We start from the raw sequence: 22,301 nt of genomic DNA on the forward strand, positions 1-22,301 counted from the left end.
TATTTACTTTTTAAAAATTTAGTGATATACATAATGGTGAGATTCACAGTGGTATATTCATATATGTACACAGGCAAGTTAGGTCAGATTCATTCCACTCTTCTTCCATATCCCATCCATCCTCCCTCCCCCTCAACCACCTTTTTCTCTACTCCACTGATATTTCTTCCATTTTGAAATTGTAATTTTTATTACAATTTATGGAATAAAAATTAAATTAAAAATGTTTTATTTTCTGAACTCTAGTGGCAATCATTAATTATCTCAAATTTTATAGGTAGAAAATCAAATCAGATTACTATTAATCATGATTTTCAGCCCTTTCTCTCCAATATATGGACCTTTTTACTTTTTTTCCCCTTTTGGTTTTTTTCTGTTATTTTAGCTGAAACCTCTAGCTGAATAGTGGAGATGACAATGAGCATTTCTGTCTCTTTTTTCAAATGAGGATAGATATTTGCATGTTTCACTGTTAGATATGATGTTGGCTATTGGTTTCTTATAAACATGTTAACAATACAATAATTTTTTTCAATACCTAGATGACTATGAATTTTTTTCCTTACCAGAAAAGGTATGTTTGTTTTGTTGTTGTTGTTATTGTCTGCAGAACTAAGGATTGAACCCAGGGTCTCACGTATGCTAGGGCAAGTGGTCTACCACTGAACTACATCCCCAGCATTTTTATCAATTTACAAATATATGTATAAACTGATTTTATTTATTTATTTATTTTTAAAGATAGAGAGAGAGGAGAGGGGTGGGGAATTTTAATATTTATTTTTTAGTTTTCGGCAGACACAACATCTTTGTATGTGGTGCTGAGGATCGAACCCGGGCCGCACGCATGCCAGGCGAGAGCGCTACCGCTTGAGCCACATCCCCAGCCCTATAAACTGATTTTAGGGTTCGATCCTCAGCACCACATACAAACAAAGATGTTGTGTCCACTGAAAACTAAAAAAATAAATAAATATTTAAAAAAAAAACTGATTTTAAATTATCAATTTATAATTAATTTATACACACACACATACACGGGATTAAATCCAGAGGCACTTTACCACTAAGCTACATCCCCCGTTCTTTTTATTTTGAGACAGGATCTTACATTGCTGAGGCTGGTCTTAAACTTGTGGTTCTCCCCCCTTAGGCTCCCCAGTAGCTAGATTATAGGTGTGTGCCACCATGCCAGACCAAGGGTATGGTTATTTAAAAAATAAAATTTTGCTGGGGTTGTGGCTCAGTGGTAGAGCACTTGCCTAGCATGTGTGAGGCACGGGGTTCCATCCTCAGGGAGGGAGGGAGGGAGGGAAGGAGGAAAGAAAAGAAAAGAAAAGAAAAGAAAGGTATTGTGTCCATCTACAACTAAAAAATATTTAAAAATAAAAATAAATAAAATAAAATTTGGTGCTGTGGTTGTAGCTCAGTGGTACAGCACTTGCCTAGCACATGTGACACTCTGGGTTCGATTCTCAGCACCACATAAAAGTAAATAAATAAAATAAAGGTATTGTATCATATATAATGTATGCATATATATATACACATACATATATATATAAAATAAAAATAAAATTTGTTTTGAAGAGTGCATATATAAGGGCCTACCTTTATTTCAACAATGAACACAGAATATCAAACTTAATTAAATGCTTTTTTGATATCAGAAAAATCACACTTTTTCCTTTAAATATAATCCACAGATAAACTCCATTTGATTTTTTTTTTAAAGAATTTTTTTTAATGTTTATTTTTTAGTTTTCGGCGGAGACAACATCTTTGTTTGTATGTGGTGCTGAAGATCGAACCCGGGCCGCACGCATGCCAGGCGAGCGCGCTACCGCTTGAGCCACATCCCCAGCCCTCCATTTGATTTTTATTTATTTATTTTTTATTTAAATGTATCCTTGACATCTTATATGTATCTTAATGCATTCTGGAAAACAAAAGTTTTATTTTCTATTAACGTTTAGAATAAACCATGTCTGCAAAGAAACAGGCCTATTAATGGTGGTTACCTCTGAAAAGGGGAGTAAGTTGTGCACACAGGAAAAAGACCTTGCTTTTATTATTTAGTTCCTTTTTACTGTGAAATTTAACACATGCATAGAAATGTACGTATATATAAATGTAGAATTTTACATATTATTTAAAAAGGAACATGTAATCATCACTTAGGTCAAGAAATAGAAAAACACATAAATGTCGAGTTTAATAAATCACTAAAAAGGGAACATGTTTCTTGAGATCAAGAAACAGACTATTGACAGCACCTGGAACCCCTTGCCTGCCCTTCTTGATATGAACACTCACTGACTCACCCCCTTCACTACTAAAGGTAACTTTTTTTTTTTAAGAGAGAGAGAGAAGAGAGAGAATTTTTTAATATTTATTTTTCAGTTTTCGGTGGACACAACATCTTTTATTTTTTATTTTATGTGGTGCTGAGGATCGAACCCAGTACCCCGCGCATGCCAGGCGAGCACATTACCGCTTGAGCCACATCCCCAGCCCTAGAGGTAACTTTTAAAGGAGATTTTTATCATAAAACTTTGTGTGTGTGGGGGTGGGGGGTGCTGGTGATTCTACCACTGAACTGCATCCTCAGCCCCTTTTCTCTTTCATTTTGATACAGGATCTTTCTAAATTGCTATGACTGGCCCTTTATCTTCGTGCCTCAGCCTTCTGAGTAGCTGGAATTACAGGCATATATCACTGTGTCAAGCTTCTTATAGCTTTATTCAACATAGATATGCATCCCTAAATAATACTTTTTATTTTGGCCTTGTTTTGAAGTGTATTTGAATGGAATGATAGAATATGTATTCTTTTGGGTTTTTAAATTTGTGATTATGGAGTTTGGGGATTTGGGTACCAGGGATTGAACCCAGGGATGCGTTACTGAATATATCCCTAGATCTTTTATTTCTTGTTTTGAAACAGGGTCTTACTAAGTTGCTGAGGCTGGCCTGAAATTTTCAATCCTCCTGCCTCAGCCTCCTGAGATTCATCAATGTTTTTCCATTGCAAATATTATTTCTTTATATGAATATCTATTACAATTTACTTTTTCAGTTTAAGTTTTGTGAATGGACATTTGGATAATTTTAAGTTTGTGGCTTATAATGTTGCTATAAACATTTTTGTACATATTTTCAGGTACATAGGCCCACATTTCTCTTACCTATTAACCTAGAAATAGAATTGAATCTTAATGGAAATCTGTATTTTACTTGATAAGGTCAATATGGTTGTATGAATTTATACATCCACCAGTAGCATGTGAGAATTCCTGCTGTTCTACTCCTGCTGTTCTACACCCATGCCAATACCTGCTATTGTCATGGCAGTCTTTTTATTGGCCTTTTACATTTTTCCTTTTGGGCAACTGTCTGCTCAAATCTCTTCGGTATTCTTCTATTAAGATAGTTTTGTTTTTTTCACTGATTTGTACAAATTCATTGTGTGTGTGTGTGTGTGTGTGCATACTTGCAATAAGGATGCTTGCTTTTACCCTCTTTCCATATTATTTGAAATTTTAATAAGTAGATATTACACTTGTATATTTATCTATTTATTTAAAAATTTTTTAAGTTATAGATGGACACAATTCCTTTATTTATATATTTTTATGTAGTGCTGAAGATCAAACCCAGTGCCTTACATGTGCTAGGCAAGTGCTTTACCACCAAGCTACAACCCCATCCCCATTTGTATATTTTAAAACCAAAAGTCTAAGATCTTTTTTTAAAAAATATTCTTTTAGTTGTAGATGGACAAAATACTTTTACTTTATTTATTTTTATGTGGTGCTGAGGATTGAACCCAGTGCCTTACACGTGTGAGGCAAACACTCTACTGCTGAGCCACAACCCCAGCCCCAAGTATAAGATCTTTAATATTAATACTCCAAATTTGTTTTAGTTACAAAATATCATATATATACTCACTCTCTGTCTCTCTCTCTCTCTCTCTCTCTCTCACACACACACACACACACACACACACACACTCGTATTATTCTGCTATATTCTTAGATATCTCTTTAACTATTGTACTAGGCTTCATGGTATCTTTATTCAGATGCAATTCTAAATTGTACTGTTTTAATGCCCACTAGTGCTACTTATATCCAAATCTTTTTTTTTTTCACTTTACTGTATCTCTTCAAATTTTTTTTTCCCAAAATGTGTATATGTCATAAACTTTCAGAGTTCTTATTTACTTTGATCTGACCTGCACTAAAATATTAGTGAGGCTAGGTAAAAAATTGATCTCCTAAATAATTTCCACTTAGAACACTTAACATATTTATCTTTTAGCAGTTGATACTATAGGTAAGAAAACCATGCCAGTCTGATTATCTTTCTATGTAACTTGTTTTCTACCTCTGGAATCATAAGCAGTTCAGTAACATACAGAACGGTGCTTTTTGTTGGTTTGTTCTTGTATTTTCCAGCTTGGACCTTGGTACAACCTTCATACTTGAAAACTCAATCTTTCTTTAGTATCGGAAAATATTTTTTCTGTATTTTCTTCCTTCAAGAGTCTGATCTTTACTTTCAATTTCCTATGAAATGGATTTTTATCATTTAGATCTATCCTTAAAGCATGAATTTTCCTCATGTAGTTTCTATTGGTTTTCTTACTTCATGGTCTGCATATTTCTTTTATTTTAATTTCATGAAAGTGACTGGATTTAAGCATGACTATTATTTAACTTCTAATTTTTATTTCAGCAATAAAATATTTCAGTTTTTCAATACAGAACTAATAGAACTGTTCTATTTTGTTTGAGATGGGATCTTACTACATTGCCCAGTCTGGCCTTGAACTCTGGGGCTCAGGTGATCCTCCTGCCTCAGGCTTCCAGTAGTTAGGACCACAGGCACACATACCAGTGCATCAGCTTTTACTTCTTATCTATGGCAGTTGATATATATATATCTTTTTTAGTTGTAGATGCACACAATACCTTTATTTTATCTATTTATTTTTATGTGGTGCTGAGGCTCAAACCCAGTGCCTCATAGGCACCAGCCAAGCGCTTTGCCACTGAGCCACAATCCGAGTTCCCAACAGCTGACTTTTTATTTACGGATGCAATTCACTTCTTGGCTCTGTGAGGATATCTTTTGTGATTAGGATTTCCTAAAGTTACATTCTACTATCATATTATCATCACAGTACCACGAGGTGGTTGTTTTAATTGTTCATCTTAGTCACCCTCTTCCAAATTGTTTTCCTCCAAAGTTCTGGTAAGCCTTGATCACCTATTCATATTAATAAATGAAAGGACCATATACTACTTAGTACTTATAAGAAATAAGCATTTTTTCTCAACAGCTATGTCTATCTGTCTTCAAAACATGCAAATGAAATTTTTGTGGGTCTCTGCAGGTAAGCAGTATGTGAACAGACAGGTTTCCCTTTAGAAGTATAGAAAAAGAAAGCAGTTTGTTTTCCTTTTTGCTGCCAAAATAAGGTAGACTGTATTTATATTGTAGGGTCCCACCCTTCTCACCCAATCTATGGTGGAAGTTCATTATTTAAAGATCTGTGTTGTGCACTTTTTCTAGTTCCAGATCCTGCTTAGAATGCCTACCCCCAAACCACCTCAAGGTAAACCCCCTTCTTTGCTTGAAAAGCTGTTCTTATGCCTCATCTTAGGAACCAATGCCATCGCTAGAGCTCTTTCATAGCAAAGGAGGGAGAGAGGAAGTAGGAGAAGCAGCTGTTTTGTAGGCAGTTCTTTACTTATTTACCCTATTGTTTTATCATCCCCAAACCTGATCCCTCTTCTTAAACTTGTTAACTTTATATTTAGAGTTTGGGGAAAGAGACCTACTAAGAGATTCTCTGACTTCATCATGCAGCAGGAGAATCTATTTTGGATTGCATTTTATTTGGTGCTGGTTTCCTAATCAAAATAATTCCAATTACTTTTGATTACCCAGAAATTCCTTAAAATTCCTGGTATTATTTTTTTTTATTTTTTATTTTTAGCTGCAGATGGACACAATATCTTTATTCATTCATTTATTTTTTATGTGGTGCTGAGGATCGAACCCAGTGCTTCACATGTGTGAGGCAAGTGCTCTACCACTGAGCCACAGCCTTAGCCCCCAAATTCCTGGTATTATAACAATAAAAATAATGATAGCAGCTAACATCAATTCCACATTTGCTAAATGTAAAAAATTCCAAGTGTTTTATATACATTATTTCTCTTGATTTTCATAATTTTAGGAGATACAAAGTATTATCATCACCTATCATCATCCTAATTTTATAGATAAGAAAACTGAGGCAATAAAAAAATAAGAATAAGCAACTTGCCCAACGTCACACAATTGGCGAACAGCAGAGCCTGGATTCAGACACAAATAATCTGGCTTTAAAGCCCCCCCCCCTTTTTTGTTAAATATAATTATGATTTATTCATTGTCTTATATTTGTTTTGCCATTTTTAGTGATACCTGAGAAGTAGAAGAGGTAAATGGGTACTTTCAGTTCATTATTTCATGATGGAAACCCACCGTTTTTACTACATCAGAACTGTTCACTTTTAATGGTAGAAATATATTTTGAGAAGATGCGGGATCTAGTGAAGAAATCTAGTGTCAGAAAGTAGGCCAAATGAAACTCTTCAATCACCAAAAGAGGTAAGGTAAAGGATTCCCAAAATGAGAGGCTTAAAAGTGGCTATTTCCAAAGTGTAGATAAGTTAAAAAGAAAAAAACCTAATGAAAAATTAAACAATAGCATTTTCATGTTCTTAACAGTTCATTAGTTCACTGTCACAACCACCAGAGAGAAGCTGAGAACATACTAAAACTTTAGACCCATCCTATTCCCTGACAGCAGCCTTTTAAATAATTCAACTCAAACACACATGCACTATGCTACAAACTAGAGATAAAGAAATGAGAGGCACTGTCCCACAGTCCCTGCCCTTACAGAGCTTACAGTCTAATGGGAGGCCCAGATAAGAAATAACTATAATTCCATGAGATAAATGTTAGTACAGGTAGGTACACACGGTACCACAAGAACAAAGAGGGGTCAGGTTTGCCAGGGAAGTTTCCCTGGAAATAATCCTTAAGACTAAGTATTAGAGAATCAAAGTGGAAATGGGCCTACCAAAGAGGTTTTTCTGGGAAAAACAAAAAACTTTTAGACTAAATGTTTAAATGATGAACTACTGTTAGTTTGCAGAGATGAACCTGAATTATCATGTGTTTCCTAACCCTGACCCTCTTGTCTACCTACATAACACCTAGTGAAGACACTATGGTGTCTTTTTTGATTCTTCCCTCCTCTTCAATTAATCACTAAATCTTATCTAATTCACCCCCCCCCCAAATCAATCCCCTACCCTCCATTCCTACTATAACTACCTTAAATCAGGCTTTGTCATTTCTCACCTTGATAACTGTGATAATTTTGTAACTGGTCTTTCAATTAAATCTCTCCTCTGGCTAAAAAACCAAATATGATCGTGAACTTTCCTTGACTGGTGTCCACTAGAGCCAGGCCCTCTCCAGCTTCTGCCCACCCCTTTCCTACTATGCTAATTGAGTAAATGCCTTTACTCAAGCAACTTGTTGGTCCCAGTGGTTAGGAACACTCCAACCTTCCCTTGCTAACATCTAGTCTATAAACACATCCCTTCTGAAAAGTCATCCTGAGGGCCACTCCTTTCTCCCCCTCCTCCCCTGAAGCTGAGCCAGGAACCTCTTCTGTGTACCCTTTTGCCACAATGCCTCACTGCAACACTTATCACAAAGAATTATGCTCAAATTCCTTTGTAATTGTCTGTTTACCTGATTCTCTACGTCTATACGTCATCAAGCTAGGACAGTGCCTGACATACAGGAAGCAACTGAGAAAGAACGAAAGAATGAACAAATGAACAAATGAAGATAGTTAAACCTGAGGAAGTTGATGAGACAACCAAGGGAGATCATGGAAAGGACAGAACACGGAGCCAATACCCACCTTCAGTGGGTAGGAAGAAAGAAGCTAGTGAAGGAAACAGAATGAATAACCAAAGGGTAGAAGAAAACATCTAGGACCCTATAGCAATGCAACCCAAAAGAAGAGAAAAATTTAAGAAAGTGCAGTTGGTTCATAGCATCAAATACTACAAACAGCTCAAAGAAGGTGAGCACTAAGACAAGGCCACTGATTTAAAGGAGGTCCTTGATGATCTTGACTGCTACTGCTGTTTACTACTACTCACTCTTCTCAGAACTGTCTAAGACCAGCTTTCTCAGCCATTGTTTGCATTTAGGGATTACAAATAACCAATAATATGAAACTTACCTGTGCAATCTTTTTTTCCATGATTAAAAAATTGGAAAAACAGAGACTATACAAAATAAAATCCCACCATCCAAATATAACCAGTGATTTCGCTAACTCCTTTTTTATGTTTATATTTTTATATTATTATACTGAATTCTATATCCTAATTAAACTGATTATGCTTATATTTAGTAAGCATAATTATAATAAGATTAAACATAAATAATATATTTAAATAATAAAGTTTAATTTATGCTTCATTCAGCCCAAGTTAGATTTCTCACTGTGAATCAATAAATTAGCATTCCAATTTATAAATAAAGAAAATATTTTATAGAATTAGATGCCTGCTTGGCCACAAGTATACAATGGTTTTTCTATCACATGCTGCTAAAATTACCTCTTAATTTTTATCAATAACATTATTTTACTCTAAAAGGTGGCATGCTACACTATTTAATCATATCTTGATCCATTTAGGCCTGGTTTTATTCTTTTCATGCTCCGGAGCTTGGCTGCTAAAAATAGGTTAGGCACTAGATACAGAAACTTCTATAGCAGCTGCAGGATTTTTTCTTAGGTTTTTGTTTTAATCTCTTCAGTTAAAATTAGATATACTGGTTTATAAGTAATTTAATGAAGTCTAAATTACAACATGCTTGTCTGACAATTTGTTATATCTAGAAAAACAGTGTGAACTAGAATTTTCAATCCTCTGAGATTTTCTTTCTTTTTTAAAAAAGAAAAATTAAATATACTTTTTAGTTGTAGGTGGACACAATACTTTTATTTTATTTTTTAAAAAAAATTTTAATTGTCAATGGACCTTTATTTTTTATTAATTTATATGCAGTGCTGAGAATCAAACCCAGTGCCTCACATATGCTAGGCAAGCAATCTACCACTGAGCCACAACCCCAGCCCTTTATTTTATTTTTATGTGGTACTGAGGATGGAACCCAGTGCCTCACATCTGTTAGGTGTATGCTCTACCCCTGACCCACAACCCCAACTCCCCAGATTTTTTTTCATAATTATTGGATACATTTTGGTGGAAAAAATAAAAAGTAAAAGGAATGTGACATGTGTAAATCTAAGAACTGCAAGTCAAAGGGTATAAACATTTTTAAGGTTTCTGATACATTTTGCCAAATTGAATCCAGAAAGGCTGCATAAAATTTATACTTCTTCCATCTGAGCATTGTTTTCCCATATAATTAGTGTATGCCAACCCTAGCAAATGAAAACATCTTATATTTTTAGTTGTCATGTTTACAACAGTGAAAATAAATATATATATTGATATATATCAATATATATTGGCATTTCTTTTTTATGAATTAATTATTCACATTTCTTTACCTATTTTGCTTGTGGGCATTTGCTTTTAACATTGATTTATAAGAATTCTTTATATACTCATGATATTAACTATTTGATACAAATATGTCCCCCTTATCTTTTTATTGATGGGATCTAACATAAAAGGGATATTTTATACTATCACATAAATTAATCTTTTATTTTTTCCTTGGAATCATATCTATAAAATTGTTCCTACATTCATATTTTATGGATTATTTACTCAAAGTTCTAATATAGTTACAGTGGAACACCACTGATATCAATGAGATGATTTATTTCTACCATCTAATATATATTAAGAGATTCTAACTTCCCAAAACTTATAATTACAGTTCTAACAGTGGACAATATGAAGCACAGGTTTAAAACTAAGTTCTAGACTTTTCTTACTTCAAATTTAGCTATTCAAGACAATTTTTTAAGAAAACAGTTTTGGATTTAGAAAATTCATTCAAAGTCCCCTTTAACCCATATGAAGCACAGATCTCTTGCTAGTTATCACCCACCTCTCAAAAACCTGTTAGGGATCCTTATGATGGGACAGGACTGAATGAAGCGCCTCCTAACTGGGTCCCATCGTATTTTCTTCTTACCTGTTACCACAATTATCAGCAATAAGTCAGACACATACAACACATGGCAAATAATACAGTTACTGTAGTTATAAAGACAGAAAAACAGGAAACAAAACAATACTTGAATACAGAAAGAAAGTGATGTACAGTAGCATTTAATTCTGTTTTGGAAGTCAAAATTAAATTAATATAAGCAGTGATAAAAATTTTAAACTCTTATCCCCACAAGAATGTAAACAATTGTGTGCACCTTTCTGGGGGATTGGTTCAATAGTACGTGCACTCAGTAATCACCAATGCCATCTTGTGGCAAAAATTTACCAGAAGCTTTGCAAACAGATTAGAAACAACATATTTTTCTTAGGTCAGTGAATGTCAAAAAAGGAGCCCTACCCCACACTAACTGGGCATAACATAGGCTCCTGTTGTCTTCACGGCTCGGTACCCTTATTTTATTAGTTATAAATCAATGGTCACCATCTTTTAAGCACAAAGTAAGTTGATCTTATAATTAAAATTATATGATAGCAACCAAACAGAACAAACATTTACTATCTTGGCATTTCCAGGGAGTGGAGGAAGTTCATCTGCCTTCTCAGGAAATGCATTAGCTTGTTATTAACCCCAATTAAAACTTGTTTTCTTATAGAACAGAAAAAAATGCAATGCATTTATGAAACTATTAAATGGGGTGATTTTTCTCTCTTCCCAAAGTTTCGAGAGCTCCCAAGGATAGCTCTTACTGACAATAACAACAATTAATGTTTGTATCGTGAATAAAGCTAAAAAGAACTTTCACATATATTTCCTCATATAATTCTCACAACAATCCTGTACTGATTCAATAGTCATTTTATCAAGCACCTGCTATGCCTAGATCCCTGTGCTACAATCCAGGGTTGCAAAAGATGGATATGACTCCTATCCTTAAGAGCATAGGCTCTGGTGAGGAAGGCAGATGTATAAGCAAATAACAACATTATAATCAAGTAAGTGCTGTAACGGAAACTGTCAAAATACTCTGAACAAGATATTATCATCATTTTATAAGTAAGAAAGCCAAAGAAAAATTAAGTAAATGAATGCCAGAATCACAACTCAAACCTAGGCATTCTGAGTCTAAAACCTGCCTTCTTGTACTATACCACACTTACCCTGTCTCAAATTCCCTAGAAAAAGAATAGTCTTTGTTTTTGGCAATTGGAGGTATATTTCAATGTCCATCAGTGAGGTCTAGTTTGCTTACTAAAGAATTTATACATGGAGATACACAAATTCTGTGTAATGAAATGCCATTACCTGCATACAAGCCCTTAATATTGTGGAGAAATGGATTTGTGGGTAAAGGGGAGACTTATTTATCTTTCAAAGGGTTTATCTTTTAATTCTCTAAATCTTTAAATCAGTGGTTCCCAAATATTGGTCTACAGTCTACCACTAGGCTAAGATGAAGATCCCCAACCCAACACAAAATGAGAAAAATATGGACAAGGAAGTAAGTTTTTCAAAAAGCTAAAATGTTGCTTTAAGTCCTATCCATTTCTCACAGATCTGAAACTTTTTCTTATTCAATATTTTGTATTTTATGGGATAATAGTGACATAAAATGGTAATTGGTTTTGTTTTTTAATACTCTTTCTTAGAAAAATAGAATACTTGCAAGGTTATGTCTACTTTAAAATAAATAAATATATGTTTGAGTTTATAAGTTTATGACATCCAAAAGTCTGGAGAAACACTGCTTTCAATCAATAAGATATGTGTTGATGGCTCCTGAATCCAACACTGGAAGCCACACTGTAAGAAACTTCCCTTACCCTCTAGAAGCTTATGTTCTAATCAGGGAGACAAGACACACATAAAACAATTAGGTAGCAATACAAGACAGATTATTAACAAGTGATCAGCTTAAAATTTGACATTTTTATGTATCAAAAGTGTTAAAATGTACATACCCTTTGACCCAGCTATTCCACTTCTAGGAATCTATTCCTAAAGAAACAATCATAGATGCATAGAAAGATGTATGGACAAAGATATTAACTATGGTTTACTTATAATGGTAACAAATTAGAAACATTTTCAATGTCCAATGATAGGGAGATGGTTAAGTAAGTATGCTAAATAAACATACTTAAATATGTTCATATTCTATTAACCACTTAAAAATAGTATATATGTCTGTTTATTAACATGACAAGGCATTCACAATCTATTGCAAATGAACAAGTTATAAAATTGTATTAGAGTGTGATATTTTAGTACAGAAAAAAGTGTGTATATTTATAAAAAAGTACTGGAAGAATATACATCAAATTTTAATTGTGGTTATCTTTGGGTGGTTATTAGGAGTGATTTCTATTTTTTCCCCTTTGTGCTAGTCTTTATTTTCTAAGCTCTCTCACTGAATAGGCATTATTTTGGACTAGAAGAAAAACAATACAACACTACTGTAATTTTTTTAAAGTATGATTTTAAAAATACTGGAAAGAAACATACAAAAAAGTGTTAATAGTGGTTATGATTGGGTTGGGATAATCATCGCCTTATGTGTTACCTGAAAGCTTTATAACATATTATTTTATTTGCCATTTGAAATCTAAAACTACTTTAGAATACTACTGAGGAAATGACACTGAAAATTAATGAACCAAAGCTGTAATCAAAGATCCTTTTTTGGGCTGGGTGTAGCTCAGTGGTAGAACTCTTGCCCAGCATGTGCAAGACCCTGAGTTCAATCTCCAGCACTGCAAAGAAAAAAAAAAAAAAGATCCTTTTTTAAATGTTTTCTCAGAGCTTCTTTCAAACACTTTTGGCATATTTCTCTCTCACAACCAACATGACCGTCATGGGCAAGTTCTAAAGTTGTCTCTATGGAGGTTATTCAGGCAAGGTACACACTGACTTCGGAACCCACCTTTCTTCTTTCTCAAAAAGCAGGAAAAAAGGTAAACCAGCAAATAGCAGGTTAGCACTAACAAACATGTATTTACTCTTTTTTTTTTTTTTAAGAAACACATGCCTGTTCAATTTCATATACACTGCTAGTCTTAACTTTTGTTCATGAAAGTTTTCATTTTATGCATTCAAACTGCCAAACTGTATTTGTGATTGCTTGCAACCTTCATCAAAATAAAAAACATAATTTCTTCAATTATTTCATCAATATTTTTTGGAAGTTTTTAAATTTTTTTTTCTTCTTTTGGTACGTTTACTTCACCATAAAGACAACATACAGAGTCACTGAGTGGATCAAGGTGATAGCTAAACACACTGCAAGCAAACTCAGCTTCCCCCATCTCATAAATAACACAAAGCCATTAAAAAAAATCCATAATCAAAAGAAAGCAAAAAAAAAAAAAAAAGCTTTTACACACGTTAAAAAAAAAAGAAAAGAAAAGAAAGCAAGACTAATACTATGAGGAATCACTACAAGATGAAAAGCTGATAAAATCAGACTGAAGGAGGAAACTAGAATACTACACTCCCAGAATAAAGGGCTAGGACAAATGGTAGAAGTTCACAGGGTAAAATAAGCCCAGAGATGGAAGACAGCAGGAAAAATTGAAACAATTTACAAAATTTACAGTACAATTAGTTGAGGGTGACACAGAAGTTACACAGCAGATTAACCTCTTCCACCCATTCCACCTGTTTAAGTCAAGAGTTGTGGAATAGAGGTATTTGCTCCCAGATGGGAATTGTGGCAACAGACAACAAGAGTCCTGTGTGGGAAGGAACAATGAGTGTAAACGCTTGGACAGACAGAACAGAGCCCTGTCTGTGTGAATATTAACAATTAGGCAGAATAAAGGAAAGCTATGCTAAAGAGGACTGGCATACTGATACACTTCATCTCATCACACGTTCAGTGTCATTGCCCTCTCATCCCTTCCCACTATCAGTGGGGACCTGTTACAATAGATAGATGTGACATTCACAGAAGGCTAACAAGGACTCTCCAATAAGGATGAGTGAGCATAAACCTAAGATCCAAACGTGAAAAAGTAGAAAGTATTTTAAAAGTTAAGATACTAAAGAGAATGGAGAATGGAGCACTCTCGTGCTATTTTTTTTTTCTTTGCTGAATGAACAGATTAATCCTCAACTTCATGTGGAAATGCAAGGAACCCAGAATACCAAAACAATTTTGAAGCTGGAAGACCTGTACTTCCTGATTTCAAACTTACTACAAAGATAACTGCATTCAAAACTGTAGTAATAGCATAAAGGCAGAAATACAGATCAACAGAACAGAAATGAGGGTTCAGAAGTAAACTCAGACACTATGTCTATTGGTTTTTCCCTCCAGTATTAGGGACTGAACCCAGGGCACTTTACCAGAGCTACATCCCCCATCCCTTTTTAAGATTTTATCTTGAGACTGGGTCTTACTAAATTGCCCAGGCTGGCCTCAAACTTGCAATCCTCCTGCATTAGCCTCCCTATGTAATTGGGATCACAGGAGTGCACCATGCATTTGGCTATTGATTTTTAATTTTCATTTTTTGTTTTATTTTAATTTTTTGTTTGTTTGTGTTTTCTGTAGGACTTGGGATCAAATACAGGGCCTTTCAAATGTTAGGTAAGCACTCTATCACAGAGCTACCTACCTCCCTGACCCTTTTTTATTTTGAGACAGGTTTTCACTAAATTGCTCAAGCTGGCCTCAAGCCTCAGCCTCTCACTGGTCACTGGTCACTGGAATCACAGGTGAGCACCAATGGCATCCAGCGCAGTCCACTGTCCTTGTTTGTTTGTTTGTTTTCTGGTACTGAGATTTTTTTTTATTGGTTATTCAAAACTTCACAAAACTCGACATATCATATTTCATACATTCGATTCAAGTGGGTTATGAACTCCCTTTTTTACTGGTACTGAGATTTTAACCCACAGGCACTTAACCACTGAGCAACATCCCCAGCCCTTTTTATTTTTTGAGACAGGGTCTCACTAAATTGCTTAGGGCCTCACTAAATTGCTGGGGCTGGCTTTGAACTCGAGATCCTCCTGCCTCAGCCTCCCAAGCCACTGAGATTACAGGCATGGCCATCACACCCAGCTAATCTATTGATTTTTGACAATGTGACAAGATTATTCAGTGGGGAATTAATCATCTTTTCAACAAATGTTACTGGGACAACGAGATACACTTTTAAATCTAGAATTCTAAACCTACCCAAACTCTTGTTCAAAGATAGGAGAAAAAGATACTATGGATGTGCAAGTACACAAAAGTTTGCTTCTCTCAGAATCTTTACTAAAAAATGCCAGTCACAATAGCACACATTTGTAACTTAACTACATAGAGGGGAGCAGAGCACCAAGGCAGATGGATCTCAAGTTCAAGACCAGGCTAGGAAACTTAGTGAGACCTTGTCTTAAAATATAATAAAGAGCTGGGGATGTAGCTCAAAGGCTGAAGGTTCCTGGGTTCAATCTCCAGTACTGTGGGGGGTTTGGGGGGAATTCAAAGATATATATATGGAATAAAATAATAAATAATAATCTAAGAATAACAAGGCATAAGAAAAGAGTAAACAGAAGAAACTTCAAGTCTAAATAAACACAGATAAGGGGGAAAAAAGAAGGACAAAACTTTACTATTAACATTCAAAACTCTTGATTCAGATGATATCAACAGAAGTACCTGCAGGAATACAAAGAGGAGTTTTGAGAAGGGAAAGCTGAAGAATGTTAAAGACTTTGTGTTCAGAAAAGGATATAGAAAGTGATAATACAGGTTTTAGATAAATACAAATTTTAGAATCGTATAAAACATTGCAATGGTGAGTTCCTCTAAGTATTTAAGTAAGACACAAACATTTTCAAAGAATAAAAAAAAAAAGTCATTTATGAGATTAGAATCCTGATATCAAAACCTGTTAAGAACATTAAAAGTTATAGGTCAATATCCTTTATAAACATTTCCCAAAAATTCTAAAAAAAATTAGTAAATCAAACTGAAGTTACATAAAAAGGTTAATATGTCATGAGCAAATAAAATTATTCCAAGAATGTAAGGTTGATTTAACACCCCAAAATTAATCAATGTATTAATGTATTAATTAATGTATTAATGTATTAATACAATGTATTAATGTATTATTAATTAATGGATACCTTAATGGAATAAGAAAAAACATATGGTAATCTCAATGGATTCAGAAAATGCTTTCGATAAAATTCAATACTAAGTAAAGTAAGAAAAAAAAATTTCTTCAACCTGATTTAAAAAAAAGAAGAAGAAGAACATCATTAACCTATAGTTGACATTATACTTAATACTGAACACTTTCACTGGAGGTCAGAAACCAGACAAGCATGCTCAGTTCTCTCAATAAAAAGTACTGAAAAGTCAAGCTAGAGTTATAAGACAAGAAAAGCAAAAATAAAAGGACTAGAGACTGAAATGAAAGAAGTAAAATTGTTATTTATAGATGACATGGTTCCTTAAGTAGAAAATCCCAAAGAATCAACAATTAGAACCAAGAAGTAAATTTAGAAAGTTGCTGGATACAAAGTTAATATCCAAAGATAAAAGTGTATTCCTCTAAATTATCAACAAATAATTATGAAATGAAAAATTTAAAGTGTTATTTATAATAGCATCAAAAGTTACCAAATAGTAAAAAGTACCATAAAATATCTATGAATAAATTTAACAAATAATGTGTAAGATCTTTACACTGAAAATTACAAAATCCTTTTTTTTTTTTTTTGCGGGGGGGGGGGGGAGAATGGGGATTGAACTCAGGGGCCTTAACCACTGAGCAATATCTCCAGTCCTTTTTCTTTTCTTTTTTCTTCTTTAGTTTTAAATGAACACAATATCTTTATTTATTTATATGTGGTGCTAAGGATCGAAGCCAGTGCCTCACATGTGCAAGGCAAGTGCTCTACCACTGAGCCACAACTCCAGCCCCCCATTTTATCTTTTATTTAGAGAAAGGGTCTTACTGAGTTGCTTAGGGCATCCCTTAATTGCTGAGGTTAGCCTTGAACTTATGATCCTCCTGCCTCAGCCTCCAGAGCCGCTGGGATTACAGGTTTTTGCCACTGCACCTAGTTGAAAATTTAAAAATCTTGCTTGGAGAAGCTGAAGATCTAAGTAAACGGTGCCTCTATACAGAAGAGGAGAGATTTTGATTGCCTTTTTCCTTTTAAGGACCATTCTTTCAGTCTCTAAAATCCTGTGGCTAGCTGACTTGGCAACCATCCTTCCTACATAGTTGGACTTTATAACATCCTTATAGTAACTGCTATGTTCACAGATGAGTAAATCCATTCCTCAATATAAATTTATTCTGTAAATACATATTAAGTGCCTTTTATGTGCAAAACAAAACTGCCTGTGGACATAACAATATGAAGATGACTTTGGTTTGTGGATGACAGTGATGCTAATATTCAAAAGGACTACACTATTGGGGGCCAATTTCTAAGTCAATTGACCTGAGTTTCATTCTATGGTAACATGAAGGCACGGAAACATCAGCTAATCTGGACTTTCTTAAAACCAGCAAAATTGTTCTTTTTTGCCCAAATACAGTTTTATCAAAACTGATTAGGGACCATATATTCATCAGAATGGGTAAAATTTTAAAAGAGTGGTAACACTAAATGTTGGTGAGCATACAGAAACTGGATGGCTTAACATTGCTGGTAGGAACAGAATGGTATAGCCACTCTGAAAAAGGGTATGGCAGTTTCCTACAAAACTAAATGTGCTTACCACACAACTCAGCGATTACATTATTGGGCTTATCCCAGAGAAGTGAAAATTTATGTTCACACAAAAATATATATACAAATGTTCATAACAACTTTATTCCTAATAGCCAAAATATGAAAAGAACCCAATGACCTTCTGCGAATGAATTAAATAAACTGTGTTACCTCTATGAACTACTGATATGTGAACAACTTGGAGACTCTTAAGTGGATATACTGAATGAAAAAAGTCAATGTGAAAAGGTTACAGAATCATATGATTTTATTTATACAACATTCTTGAAATAACACAATTATACAGATGGGGAACAGATCAATAGTCACCAAGGGTTTGCTAGGGGAAGTGGCTATGACTATAAAAGGGTAACAACAAGAGGGAGGCTTGTGATGGAATTGCTCCATGTCTTGACTGTGGTGGTCACACAAATCTACACAGGAAAAAAATGTAGACTCAACACAAACACACACAAAGAAGTGCATGTAAAACTAATGAAATCTGAGTTAGGTTAGTGGACTGTATCAATTTCAATTTGCTTGCTTTATTAATGTATAATACTAACAAATGCTATTATTCTGGGAAACTGGATGAAGGATATAAGGATCTCTCAGTACTGTTTCTTAAAACTTCACGGGAACCTGTATTATCTTAAAATAAAAAATATAAAAATCAAGTAGAAACAAATATGAATTTAAAAAGCATTTAAGTGGATATAGGATAGATGATGTTTAAAATTATTTATCTAAAACATCATAAACACTGTAATAATTAAACTATTGATAGAGAACACAATCTAGAAATTCTTTCTTAGGAGGCTATGCCATGTGGTATAACTATACAATCCAGCATCTATAAAGAATTCAAAAGCAGGGCTGGGGATACAGCTCAGTTGGTAGAGTGCTTGCCTTGCAAGTATAAGTCCCTGGGTTCAATCCCCAGCACCACACACACACACACACCAAAAAAAAAAAAAAAAATCAAAAGGGAAATAAATTAATAACATTCAGAATTACTGCAGAGTTGCACTGGTTGCTCACTGTATAAGAGCTCCAGGCTAAGTGTCTAAAACCCAGTCTTCACTTTACCCAAATGCACCCATGGGACAAGGTCTATTGAGAACAAACATCTTTTTTAAAATTTCATAATGGCAAACTTTGGGCTAGCATGACCCACCTGTTAAATAACTAGCATTCTTTATTTTTTTTAATATTTTTAGCTGTAGATGGGTACAATACCTTTATTTTTTACTTATTTATATAAGGTGCTAAGAATCCAACCCAGTGCCTCACACATGATAGGCAATGCTCTACCACTGAACCACAACCCCAGCCCCAGTAGCATTCTTTTAAATTTTAGAAGAATCAACATTTATAGAGTACCTGTGCCCACCACTTACATATACATATTTTTAAATTTCTACCTTTCACCTTTCAACACAAGAAAATCTGAACCCATATCTTAGCTCTGTTGAGCTTCTTTCATGTACAATCTTCCTTAGAGGCTACAGTTACATCTCAAAGTCATTTTTAAAACAAAATGCTATCCGAAAAAGTGCAAACTAAAATATAAATTAGAAAGCTATATTGCCCTGTGTTCTGATTTGATTAGTCACAAGTGCAAACTTTAATAGTACTGTTAAGAGAACTTACCTCTCCATTAATTCTATGAGAAAGATACTGTTATAATTCCCAATTTACATATGAGGAAACTAAGGCACAATAAGATTAAAGTATTTTGCACACTTAGGAAGCAAATGAAAAATTTGGAATTCAAACTCATGCATTTTGAACCTAAATTACTCTTAACCACTATAATGCTCTTAGTTAATGCAATTTGGGGAACTGAAAAGATACATCTAATAGAGGCACTTAATACTTGTTAAATAATGAATATTAAGGCAGCGATTCTCAACAAGAAGTAGGTACAGTCTCCCTAACCCTCAAAGAAGTTGCTCTTCTCTTCTAGGATTCTAGTATTATCCCCATTATACTATGTCACTTCCTCATTAAAAACCAAAACCATAGTAAGTCATTGTAACTAATAGAATAATGGTAATATTTCCCATCCCTTGGGTTTTTAGAAGTTAAGAAATGGATTAAGAACAACTGTTGTGGTAGCTTGAACATGCACTCTAATGCCTTTATGAATCTTCTAGCTAGGATGTGAATAGCTGTTGACTACTTACTCTCTTCTCTGGTACTTCCCTAACACAAACACAAGAAATAGAACTTTAAGAAGTTATTGAGGCAAAGTGACTATTTGCCCCTAGACATCAGACATGCTATAATCTCTTCCACCTTTAGCCACACTATAGATATTTATTTTAAACATTCTATTTTCATAGGTATCAGTTTATAAATCATCTCAAAAAATTTTATTCTTAAGAGAGAAACAAATGGATTAATGAATAGAAACTTCTGGTTCTTGCCTTCTCTGTTGCTTGCTATTTATTTCTGTTGTTCACAAAAAGTCTCACAGCTGACTGAACTCCTTCCCATCATGCTGCAATCTTGCTTCTTTCACTTCATTCTCTTGCCTCCTCCAACACTATTCAGTTTTTATATAAAAAGGTAGGCCTGTCATAGAACAACTTCTACACATACGAAGCAATCACAGCACATTGAGCAATATTTTCAAATCTTAAATTATTCTTTGTCATTTTGATTTATAATATTTGTTATTCAAATATCCCTTTGCTGAAAAAATAGTCTCATTAGTTGAGTTTTTGTCTTTAGGGGAGCAAAGGGGCACAGGCAGATGTGATATTGAAACTACTTATCTTTACGAATGACTGAATTCTCAGACTCTTCTTCTAAAGAAACAAGCTGAACTTTTACATATTTACATATATTAATCAGAAAGTATTATAATTCATAAACCTGTGCTAGATTAAAATATTAAATCTGAATCTAATAAACATAAAAATTCCTGGGAGCACTCTGATTTAAAATAGTGTCATTACATTCTTAATGTTTATGAATGGCTGCTAAGGCTTTGAAATACATTTTGAAATAAAAACTCCATCCTTTGGCTCAGTGTAATCTTTTTTTAGGAAGAATTAACTATATATGGCTTATGAACCATATATATATATACTAGATGGTCTCCAAAGCACTAAAAATTCTACAATCCTTAAAGGAATCACAAATATACCAAGATCCTTATAACTACTTATTTGTAACGGTTTCTAAGACACCAGATTAGCTGACTTGTTGTGAGCTTATTTTTAAAAATAAATATATAACATAAAAACAAAAACAAAAAGTGCCAGGCCCACCCCAGCAGGACTGGTATTTTAACTTTTGGGAGGATGGCATTGGTCTCCAATGAAACTAAAAAAAAAAAAAAAGTGTATATATACCAAAAAAAAATGTGTGTGTGTGTGTGTGTGTGTGTATATATATATATATATATATATATATATATATATATAAAAATATGTATATATATAAAATATGTATCTCGGGCTGGGGATGTGGCTCAAGCAGTAACGTGCTCGCCTGGCATGTGTGCGGCCCGGGTTCGATCCTCAGCACCACATACAAACAAAGATGTTGTGTCCGCCGAAAACTAAAAAATAAATATTAAAATTAAAAAAAAAAATAAAATATGTATCTCTCATTAGCTCTCTTCATAGAAAAATGCAGATATATTCATAAATTTTTACATATAATATAATCTCTTGAAGAACATCCATAAACTCATGAACTGATGGACCCCAGGTTTTAAAAAAATGAAGAGGACGCGGTAGCTCACACCTATAATCCTACTGGCTTAGGAGGCTGAGGCAGGAGGATCGAAAGTTCATGGGCAGCCTCAGCATCCAGCAAGACCCTGTGTCTATCTACAACTAAAAAAAATATATATTTTAAAAATGTTCAGAATACATTATTTGGTCTTCAGTTGCTTCTGGATACTTGAGTGTCCTGAGGATCACCTTTCTCCCCCCAAAAAATCATTGAAGTAAAGACTTTGTGCTAAGGAGTGTAGGTGTAGGATACTAAACAGGAAATCTGGATTTTTAAATTGATATATCATGATAATGTCTTTTGAACTAAAAATTTGCAACCTCCCTCCTTTTAAAGAACACCAAAGATGCCTACCTCTCTAGAGCCACTGGATCCCCCTCCCTATTTCTGCAAGTGAGACTACAGAACTAAGCAAAAGAAAATCTGCAAATTCCAACAGATAAATGATTGTATCTAAAAGTGTTATTTATTACTTTTTAAAAAAAGTATTTATTTCTATTTATTTATTCTGCATTGAAGTGTTTTTTTCTATAAAATCACAGGTAAGTTTGACTTAAAATCATAATT

General features: G+C 34.1%; 1 protein-coding gene across 1 annotated transcript in view; it reads right to left on the reverse strand.

Moving 5' to 3' along the window:
- Klhdc10 (kelch domain containing 10) overlaps nt 1–22,301 on the reverse strand; it is a 62,052-nt gene that overhangs the window by 23,173 nt on the left and 16,578 nt on the right. Inside the window, exon 2 of the mRNA XM_046455065.2 lies at nt 10,185–10,271. Within this exon, the coding sequence (XP_046311021.1) occupies nt 10,185–10,271 (87 nt within the window). The remainder of the gene's footprint in view (nt 1–10,184; nt 10,272–22,301) is intronic.

Source organism: Marmota monax, unplaced genomic scaffold (assembly GCF_021218885.2).
Source record: "Marmota monax isolate L192 unplaced genomic scaffold, Marmota_monax_Labrador192_F-V1.1 WCK01_AAM20220418_F8-fsc00131, whole genome shotgun sequence".
NCBI lineage: Eukaryota > Metazoa > Chordata > Mammalia > Rodentia > Sciuridae > Marmota > Marmota monax.